This window comes from Trichoplusia ni (assembly GCF_003590095.1).
Source record: "Trichoplusia ni isolate ovarian cell line Hi5 chromosome 24 unlocalized genomic scaffold, tn1 tig00002335_group23, whole genome shotgun sequence".
Classification (NCBI taxonomy): domain Eukaryota; kingdom Metazoa; phylum Arthropoda; class Insecta; order Lepidoptera; family Noctuidae; genus Trichoplusia; species Trichoplusia ni.
In genome coordinates, this window is record NW_020799894.1 from 17,238 (window position 1) to 28,988 (window position 11,751).

The window sequence follows — 11,751 nt, forward strand, 5'->3', positions numbered from 1 at the left end:
TGGCAATGATGGCTACTATGGCGCTATAATCTTAGCGGAATCTTAGCTCTTCGCAAGTTCATGACAGCTGACTGTGATATAACAGCCTAAGGTACATTACTCCATGCAATAAAGCCTAACCTCAAAAGTATTGAAATGACAAGTCAAAGTCAAGTCACTTGTCAAAAAGCAAGTTCCCTTAACTCAATTTCGTTTATTCTAATTTTAATATTAACTAGGCTTGTACATAAGTAGTACCGGAAGAGTATTTAAATAAGGTAGGTTAACAAAATCAGTAACCGTGTTATTGTCAACGAGTGTCATTTAACGCACAGCTCAAGGTTAAGTGAAAGTTTAACCGGTCGTTGTCTTACTAATCTAGATAACACTGTCATTCTAGATTTGATTAATGAAATAGTGTACTAACATAATTGAGTTGTTTTTTTTTATTGGACGCGATGCCGAACGGTTTAGGAAACGTGGTCATTTATTTTTATCGTCAAAAAAGGAGTGGTTGTTGTGAAATATTCTGTTAGTCAATGTGATGCTGGAGAAAATCATAGTTACCTATTAATTAAGTTTAAAAGAAGGGCAAATGGGTCTTTAAAGTTACTTGGTGATGATGATGATGAAATCCTGTTATCCCTCATCCACTCTTTTCGATCTTGAGCAGCAAGTTTAAATTTACTTATATTTTTCAATCACCAGATAACTTTTATTCGACGAATATGTTTGACGTTTTGACAGCTTTTGTATAGAAAATATGTCAAACGGCCATATTTATTGCTCAGATAAAAGTTATCTGACGATTGAAAAATCGGGCCTTAATGTAATAAATACATCGTTTTGCTTTGTGTGCCAATGCCCGCTGTTATTGCTGCAATTATAATTTAAATAAATCGGGGAAAATTATTCTTTTTTTCCGATAAATGATCATAACTTCTAAATCACTTTACGCTTTACCTCAACCCCTTAATTGATCTGTCACATTTTTTATACAAACTATACATACACATTTCTAGACTAAAATAAGTATGCCTATAAGTCTTTCAACATAACCAACCTATTTAGTGCACAGTTTATACGCTAAACTACCGGTAAATGTTTATTCCAACACGTTCGCGCCAAAAATGACTCAATCGCGGCTTTGTAACACTAAACAGACAGACACATCCAACGAAAACACACATTACGCGATAAACAAGGAAAGTGAACTGGTTTAAATTAATTGTAATATTTTCAAGGCCTAAAATGCAGATGTATTTTTTTTTGCCAATGATTTTTTTATAGAGGTTAGTTTTGTGTCAATAGCATGTTAATTGAGGGCTCATGATTTATTAAATATTTTGATTTTGAGGGTATGATTAATTGTTGTAAAGTAAAAAAAGAATAAAAAATCGCTTTTCTGAAGAGAAGTTTCTATCTCTCATTTCTCATTATGCTGTTAGGTTGTATAATGCAATGGCATAAACAATATTTTGACATATTCATTTCTGTGCATACATTCATAGTGACGTTGACCTCTCGAGAAGCATAAAAACTTTTTACACAATTCAGCATTCTCATTTCAAAACATCGTTCTAAGTACTTGCTTTTTATCACGCCATTTTGTAAAAGATAAGATTACTTGTTAAAAGCAGTGGGATGCGCTCACTATGCAATGAAAATGGCGTAATACTGTGAGTTTATCTTAACGCATTCGTTGTACGAGCGAGATAGTTAAAATCCTTGATAAATTAGGTCACAATGTGCATAATCATAATAATATTTAATCATATATCGTAGGTACTGTAATTTTAGATGTTAGAATCTAGAGTAGATTATTTTTGTCGGTCTTGTTTGGATTATCTTCTTCATCTTAATGTCGGTTAGATATTTATAATACAGAAGAGATATAGAATTTGTAGAAAATATTAATGGGTAAAAAAAATACTTTATAATGAAATAAACTGTTAACAAGTCCTGTCTGAGACAGAACACAGAAGAATCATTATTTTCAAATAAAATTAATAACTATCATAGACAATCCCACACTCATTATAATAATTGTTTGAAATAGAACACCAAGTATATAAAATAAAGCCTATAAATATCACATTTCCATAAACAACGATTCTATTTTTAATTTCACAATATAATCTATGATTTAATCGAATGAGGTTGTATAGCCGATGCATTCCATCGCGTATTTCGCGACTTTCACTTTTGAAATATGTTTTCATTTTATTCAGACTTGTGTCGCGTGTGGGCTATTGAAATATTTTTGCTATATGGTCTGTTTAATAATTTGCCAATAGCTTATAGATGAAGTTACAGAATAAAAAGAAAAAAAATATCTTTTAACCGACTTAAGTACTGGCGGTTAAAAATTTGAATTTGACATATTTTGTACAGCGTTCCAATTGCCTTACATTAGAGAAAGAGCATCTTTATTTGTTACTGTTCGACAAACTGTATGTAAGATTTAGGTTTTGTTTTATTTTGTGTTACTATCACAAGTATAAGTAGTATAATTTAATAGTGGTATGTAATATAATTGCCGTAGTTCAAATACCTTTTCTCGTGTGAAACGTAATTGGTCATCTTGTTATGTTGTATTATAAATCCTTACCGCGTTAATGAATGAAACAATAACTATGGATAATAAAATGATAAAAAATAAAACAAAAGATTTTTTCTACTAAAATATATTTTTATTTACCTTTTCTAATTTTTATATTCCAATGATTCGAATTTCGTTCTATGGACGCCACCAACCAAAGCTACTAAACTTTAGACTTATTCTGCTGTTAAGCTCTAAAATAGCTAAAAACATTACCCTCCTGACTCAGTCGGGTAAAAACTATCTCATTCATCTTAATTTCAATATATATTATGTCTTGTATAATAGACATCACGTCTTTATGCAATGGTTGTGAGTTGCTTTACATAATCTGTAGTTACTGTGTTGCTTAATACCATAAATTATGTTGAGTTAAATCTCATTTTATTAATACAAGCCGGAAATACAGATTTATCACATACTTTCCATATTAATGGCTGTTAATTAGATGTACTTGGGAATAAAATTTACAATGCAATTAGGTATGAATTATTAGATATAAAAATAGTTAACTTTTTCTTCGTATTCAATTTATTTATATGTCAAACTAAACTATAAGTCAATAGTTTGTCAACTAATGTAATTAGTTAGTTAGTAGACCCAACAGGAGTCCTTACACGACACTGGCAGAAGTTGCTAGAACAATTAGCAGATTGCCATAAGCACAAAAAAGGAGTTTAATCATGCAATGACAACTAGTCAGGATTCATATCCTGTGGTAGTCGTGTTTATCGTCATCGATAAACACGACTGAGTAAACCTTTATTAAACAATTATGAATTCGCATCTCGAAAGTCCTCGTTATAATCTCGCTAACGTGTAAAATCACGACACAAATATTAACCGTTTCCTATAAATTTAACACCTCACTCTCAAAAACATTTACAGAATTTCTCGCCAACGTGTAAAATTACGAAACTGTTGACGGGTATTCATATAAAATTCCTTTGCTTTAAATACAGGGGAACTTGATATAATAATAAAAGTGTTAGCGACCTACCTTACGAAAATAACACAAAGCTAAGTAGGTCGCTCCGTTTGATAGTCATTTACAAAGTGACGTAAGCAAACGCAGTGCAGTCGCAATGCACAGATAAGGATTGTTACGTAAACTGTCAAAATTCAAATCAATATGTTCGAACAGGTTTTTTTTATTTGTTTTTTTTATTTAAGAATTTTAGAACGTGTTGCTTTTTTGTACGTACAATATTTTTTTGTTCTTGTTTACATTGGTGTAAGTAAAAACGGATTTAAGTGATCTTACATAAACAATACTAACTAATTCGAGCCTTATATAGGGGTTGGAAAATGCTTATAAATTCTGTTGATGACTATGAATGTCGAATTAAAGTTGAGTTTAGCTTTCATGGCTGTTTCAATTAACTTTATTCCACGCATGTGACACAATTTTCGAACAATCTTATCACATTTTCACCGGGTTTTGTTTATTTTGTCGATAAATAAAAACCTTGACCTATTTTTATAACTGGACACACCTAATAAATTACTAATTGTGTCAATAAATATGTGGTAAAAATAATCTTATCCGATGTTGTTATTCATTACTGCTGACTAATAACTGATTCTCGTATTTAGGGTACGGTAACTCTTGTCACGGTTAATTCTTAAAACAAACTTAACTTTGCTGTTACGTAAATGTGTTGGAAATTAATCCTTGTGTCCCGGGAGTTCCATAAACATTCAAGCTACCTAGACTCAGGAAAAGCATTCGTGATTCATACGAACACTTGTCGCGAACTTGGCTTAATGACTTGGTGACAACAATCCGCGCAGTCTATAACATATTTTTCAACCAACCGTTTAAAAACTATAAAAACAACAATAATTCTATATATTTACGAGTTGTAGGCCACGCAATAACTATTTATAACTACAATAACTTTAAAAGTTTACTTGACCATCATATTGACTCTAAAACGATAAAAGATTAAAACTAAACGTATCATTAATGACAGCTGTCAAAGGTTTCCGAGTAAAACACGCGGAAAATGGCGCTTTGTTCGTTTATCTTGTTTATGGTTAATTATAATACATTGTTGCTAATCTTGATGCGATATTGTTGTTTTATTTAGTACCTTACGTCACGGAAAGTCGTTGGTTCTACGCTTTTTCATTCTAAAATTGTATTAATTTTGAAATAACGTCGGTTAATGAAATATTCTTTGTTAAAGCATTTATACTTGCATAGACTTGTTGAAGCTTTATAATAGATTAAGTTACAGAGGTGTACTACGGCTAAAAAATGACTTGACTTCATGGATTTGAGGCATCCAAAATTGATTTAAGTATCAATTAATTTAAAAAAAAAGCATAAGTAAAAACGCAAAAAATCTTCTTGTTTCTTTCGTGCTCCCATTCGTGTAGAATATGTAGTGGTCAAAATTTCGGGCGAAACGTTTTTTGAAGGAATAATTTTTACTGAGAAAAAAGAAAAATACTCTTCCTAGCGGTTAGATATTACATCGTCCGTTTTGTAGTTTAAACTTGTAAGAAAGAATAGACGGAAATCTAAACTTTCGCACTTATAATATTTGTATGGATTAATACAAGGTTATATGACGGATATTGCAATACGGATCACATTTGAAAGTCATAAGACACAAGCACATACATAACTCATACATACATATCATACAACATGGCGAAACGTACCTGTTCTCAATGTGTATGGAATTTTGCGTGGGCTCTATCACGGTCACAATCATGAATATTTACATACATAATCGTATACTAGTTTTTTTTGCTTGTTCTTAACTAGAATTGCGATGGATATAGATTTAGAGACACTGCATAGTTATTTTAAAGTAATTTAATTAAGATCAATCCGTCGAATGGTTCAAATGCGAATTATGATCAATGATCGACAACCCGTTTGAAAAATCCGTAAAATATAATGACATAATCCTTACTTATCATTAAGCTGTTCTTAAATATAATTATGAATAGTAGTCGTTATAGCGACATAAACTTATTTGATATTGTTAAATTTTAAAATTATTTGTTAAATGCAGTAAATTAAACTAACTACATCATTCAGAACTTGTTAATGCTTAAGTTAATAATCTATAAACCACCACCAGAATATGTCATAAAAATATTACATTAAAAAGCGTGTTATTATTTACATTTAATTACATTACTATTATCTCTTGTTCCAGGACCTAATTCCAGCTCAAGAAACAGAATCCTACCTTCTGAAAACTCAGAACGCCATCACTAACCTACAAGCGAAGCTCCAGTCGTCTAGGACGAACAACTTCAGCAACATTCCCTCACAACTGACCTCCAGTCTCATCAGCGAGAAGACCGCCATCACCCGCCTCCCGATCTCACAGCTCAGCCGCTCCAACTCACTCAACTACCGACTCAGGAGGAAAGACACTTCGAATGACAGCAGTCCGCTCAGGAGCCCAGGCCATTACGTCATCACAGGCTCCACTAAACTCCCCGAAAGCACAAAAATCCTTCTGAACTCCGCCTCTAGGTCCCTAGACACAGAGAGGCGACACGATTCCAACATGAACAGTCCTTGTTCTGATAGAGGGCTGTTGAGTAACAGTTCTGATGACAAAACACTGTCGAACCGTCCTCAGTACATCGTCGAAAGTATCGTCTCTCCGCACAGAAAAACACACGCGCGGAACCGATCGTTTGATACCAGAACTATGGATGCCAACGACGTTAGCAACGCGAACCCCAGCGTATGTCTCAAGACGGTTCTAAAAAACAACGCGTTAGAGTCGAAGTATCCTCGTATCGAACCAACACGTTGCCAAGGAGACAAGAAAAGCCACCAGAGAGTTTTCAGTGACGGACTCAAGTATAAAGCGAATACCATCGGTTTCGGCTCATCGATTAGACGATCGAGTTCCTTTAATACTGTTAACAAGAACAACAATTATATCGAACCGAGAATAACATCGAGAAGATCCAGCGGCCATTCTGAAGAGTACAAAGATTATTCGGATGAGTCCGACAACGGATCTTACGATAAATCGCAAGATTGTAGGTACAAAAGACAGTTAAGAGGTAGAATCGATTCCCCAGATTTGAAATCGGTAGCGCCGGCGAATTCTCCCCGAAGATGTCCGAATACTCCCGAAATGCACAGGAAATTCGGTCCGGGATTGGTCAGGAATTCAGTTCGCGTGACCAATAAGGAGCGGTTAGTGAGTCCAAGGGTGTCTGAGCAGCCAATCGTGAGAGAGGAGAGATCTAAACCGGCCAATCACCAGAGCCGAAGGTCAGCGGAGCCGCGGCCGACGACGTTGACAAGACTGACAAAATCTAGGTCTTCTACGCGGGAAGTGTCCCAGCCTAAGAATCTAGACAAAGGTTAGTAATGCCTTTGTTTGTAAGTAGGTTACGATTGCTGTCGGCAATGATCGATTAGGCAAGATAAGGCTGGCCGATGTCAGTCGAAAGTTACGAATACAAATAAACAGCTAAGGTCCTGTAGTCACGTAGGTTAACAAAAACATCTACCATTTAATGTAAGCATCTTGTTAGATAGGTCTTTAAAAAACTTACTTTATAATCAGACTTTTTGGAATCGTATTAGAGTTTCTCTCGGATGAGATGAGTAAATCCAAGTCTAACCATTAAAAAAAAAACGATTAGTAAGCCTCATAACTTGTTGAAAAAAAATCTGCCATAATTCTATTAAAATACCTAATTATTACTATTATTGTCTATATTAAAATCGTCAAAAATATATGTCATTACGTGTACGAACTAACAGTAAGAGCAATCAAAGATACGGAAATGAATTAACTATTCAATGGTTTCAAAACCTTCATTCATATCAAATAATTTCTCAAGAAAGAATTACAATTGAGAATTTCTACCAAGGCAAGGCATGAATAAAGATTCAAGTCCTTGAAAATTGTCTATTTATTAGTATTTACCGATTTTACACGCTTGCAATAGCGGCCATTGTGAATTTGATTCGGAATTGGAATGCAATTTGGCGGCAAATTACGTTTTAATTTTGACAGATTGTTTTGAGGTTAGATTGTGAATTGTCATTTATTTTATCGTAGGCAATGATATTTCCTTTCTAATGTTCCATTTTGGTAAACTTAATGATTGTTGATAATACTTTAATATTTTAATTTCATTGTTTATGCGATGGAATGCGGTTTGGGCTTGTTTTATACATTATGTATTTAGACTTAGTACCTACCCAAGCTGATTACAATCATACCTAGGTAATTTCAAGATTTCTTATCGTCCATTGAATAGCACAGGATATATATAATATGTATAACTACTGAAGTTAAAAGGAAAAAGCACGCACCTGTTTCAAGGTGTCGCTAGCTCTGAGGTCCCGGGTTCGATCCCCGGTCGGGTCAATGTAAAAATTCACATTTCCAAATTGTCTCGGGTCTGGGTGTTTGTTGTACCTTCGTTGTATCTGAATTCCATAACACAAGTGCTTTAGCAACTTACTTTGGGTTCAGAACAATGTATGCGATGTTGTCCGCATTATTTATTTTTATTTAATATTTTTAGACATATATTATCTTATTAATTATGAACGATTTACTACCACTTAGTACCTACTATTATTATGATAATCTTATTTTATTGAAATCGAAACTATCGAAACCCCATGGGCCTCACATGGCATAGCTAATTCCATTAATCGATACAGTATCGAATCGTGGTGTAATCGATTGTTACTCCATCATCGGCATAACTTCACAATGACACAATAATAATTCGGTCATACGATTTGTTCCGATCTATTTTGAGTATTTCGGCTTTTGGATTTTGACATTAAAAATAGAAGACAGTTGCTATGATTATAAGATGATATAATTGTTAATTTATTTGATTAAGGCAACTTGATTTTGTTTGTCTGTTCGTCCTTCCCCATGCTCGTCTCATAAACCATGCTAAGATAGCTAGGGCAGCCGAGTTTTTGATGCCTCCAAACCCACTGAACGCCACGTGTCGCGGGTTCGATCCCCGCAGATAAGCATTTGTGTGATCCACGAATGCTTGTCTTGAGTCAGGGTGTCTTTTTGCATGTTACTTGAATGTTTAAATTGATCGTGAAACTCTTCGCTACACAAAGATTAAATTCCTTAATTTGGAAGTCGTTTAAAAAACGTGCCGTCTAGATGTTTTTTTCATTAGATCAATACCAAACTTCAAATCAAAGCTTATAAAAATCCTTGCCAATTATGTTTTCCAGGACAAAAGAAGCCAAGTCAACACCGCTCCTCATCCGCCCTGGCCACCAAAGAGGTGGAATTCTCGAATTGGAAGAAGAGGTCCTCATACGACCCCATGAAGGCTGCGCAAGAGGGAAAGCGGAGACAACAGATGGCTAAACGTCAGGATTGTAACAAAGATGATCTTAGCTCACCAAGGTATAACATTATACAGATATTATAAAAGTCATTTATTAATGAGGTTACTATTACTGAATACATGTTCAAAATCAGTTGAATCCAATTTGGGTTATTTTGAGGAAACGTTTTTCTTTTTTAAATTATCAAAATATGTTTATTTTTTTCTTAAGAAATGTTGCAAAACGACACAAACCGCAAAATGAATAGATAAGATTAATACAGTTTTTATGCGCTTTTTGCGACATTCGTTTATAATTTAATTACCTTTGAGCATGAATAAAAACCATAATATTTAAGTACTTTTATTTTGTCCATTGATAAAACAAAACTTGTTTAAAATAATATTATTATATTACTCTGCATGTTGGACCTGTGTCCGTGTAAGCCCTAAAAAGGGGTGCGGATCTCTTCCCATAAAGTTATCCCGTGACATAAAAAGAGAAACAAATATTGATTTATTTTTTAAATACTAAAAACTATTTTTCCGTGCCTTTTTAATTTCCGGCCAGGATCAAAACCATTGGTCTTTAAGAACTCCTGATCTCATCACTAATGACCTATTATTATAATTCCAGCCACTCATCCCCCGTCCACCGTTCCCAATCGTTCCACACGACCAATATGGCGGACCTGACCCTGGACTACTCCTCAGAGGAGACGGAAGACGATCAGCTGCTCATCACGCTCCCCGTCGACCCCATGGTCACATCCACACACTCAGACATCCTGGACTTAAGGAAAGATTACAGTAATTTGAGGAAGCAAGCCATGACTAACGATGTGGTGCTATCGAGGGATTATGTTACTAATTTCCAGGTTGGTTAGGTTGAATTTTGTTTGTAGCGATTTATTTTCAATTCGATTAGATTGGTAGTTAGTTACACCTGACTTATAAACGAGATGGTAAGAATTAAATCTACTCCTGATTTGAATCTAGGGTCTAGGGTGAAAAATGGGGTATGAAAAATAGATGTTGCCTGAACTTTCCGACCTACTGAATACATAAACAAAACTTCATGAGAATCGGTCGAGCCGTTTCGGAGGTGTTCAATTTCGAACACCGAGAATTTTATATGTTAGATAAAGATTTGGATTTGGTACTTCACTTGGGTCCTAAAGATCTAAATCTTTAAAAAAAAGCAAAAATAACCAAACAAAATTCTATTTTCCAGGTTAACCAACTAAGTCACGCCGATAAAAAGCGTCGCGATTCAGAGAAAAGGAAAACCTTCATCATAGACGATATAACCCCAACCAAAGAGAACATAGACTTCTTGACAAAGACAAGAGAGGAGGTCACAGACAAGCGTAAAACTTTTATTCTGGATAGCGACACAAATTCGACGACCAATGGGAGTAGTCCGAGGAATTCTTCCATATTTAGTCATGAGAAGAACTCGTTGACGACAGGGACGAGTGATACGGAGGCAGAGAGCGGGACGGAGAGCGCGCCCGTAGTGATGCGACACGCGGGGGGCAAGCGGGGGCAGCCAGTGCAGGCCAAGCAGAGGTCAGTAGGGGGGCTGGGGGGTCAAATGGGGTCTGCTTTTTGTTTAGGGTTGAATTAGCTGGATAGCTATATAATTGAATCAATAGAAAATGGGTGTCTAGTAAATTCAAATGTTTAAAAGGTATAAAAACGAAAAAATAGATTATTTAATATAAAGTCAAGAAACACACGTCGTTTTAACATTGAATATGTATGGCAACAGGTGTACATGGAAATGGTTTTTAATACCAGTAGGATAGAGTAGGATATGAAAAATGAATTTGACAAGCATAATCCGTCTTCGAAGGCCAGAAAAGTATTGATAATAGTGTAAATTTATACTACATGGAAGTCATAAATAACAATGTTAATCTTATATTCTGTAGGTAAGGTAAATTTAAAAACGTTACCATGACAGGCATGACCCAACTTACCTGTATGTACCTAGGAGCAAAAATATGTATACACATTGAGAAGTTATAACAAAAATTAATATTTTATTGAATCTCAAATTATCAATAAATCAGTAAAGAACTTGAGCATACATATTTTTCCCCGTCACATTACTCGCCTAAAACTGTACCACCTAACCTATACCCCTTTCGGACACAGGTACAGCGGTGACTACTCAATGTCATCGTCGACCACCTCTATAAGCCAGCGCAAGCCGGCGGTCCAGCCGCGGTACCTCGACATCTCCAAGTACAAGAGCGAGCAGTCCCCGAAGAACTTCCTCCGCCGGGACCCAAGCAAGACCTATGTCGGGGTGCTGAACAACGACAAGGCTGTCAGCAAGGGAAGTGCACAGCATTATGAAATGGGTGAGTGGATAGCGGAGAGGAGATTGTGGTTGAGCTACGACTGTACAAGTTGATCGGTCACAGGTTAAGCTTATCTATGTTATAAAGAGTTTCAATGTGTTTCGTGAGGTAGGTTAAGTTGTAGGTCCTGGTGAATTTATACATCTTGGACTGTCGTTATGGGTAGTTGGAAGGTAGAATAGACCGACGACCTGGTGAAAGCTGCTGGGTCTCGTTGGATGCAGGTGGCAATGAACCGATCCCGCTGGAGAACGTATGGAGGGGCCTATGTCCAGCAGTGGACAGCTATCGATATCGGCTGAGATGATGATGATGATGATAGAAGGTAAAAAGTCTTATAGCAACCAGTCTTACTGTAGAATATCGTGATCCCTCGGTAGCTCGGTTGAGGAGGTCTGATAAGCAGTGGCTCCTTGTAAAGCACTGGTACTGAGCTCTATCCGGTTAGACTGGAAGCCGAACAACATAGTTGGGAAA

At 35.6% G+C, this 11,751-nt stretch overlaps 1 protein-coding gene across 1 annotated transcript; it reads left to right on the forward strand.

The window, feature by feature from the left end:
* Positions 1 to 5,736: 5,736 nt before the first annotated feature.
* Positions 5,737 to 11,274, forward strand: LOC113506775 (the record flags this gene model as incomplete). Its single annotated transcript, XM_026889608.1, is given in 5 exon segments — positions 5,737 to 6,937; positions 8,805 to 8,982; positions 9,540 to 9,780; positions 10,137 to 10,474; positions 11,066 to 11,274. Coding segments are annotated over 5 exon segments (2,167 nt in total), but the record flags the coding sequence as incomplete, so codon positions are not given.
* Between the last annotated feature and the right edge of the window lie 477 nt (positions 11,275 to 11,751).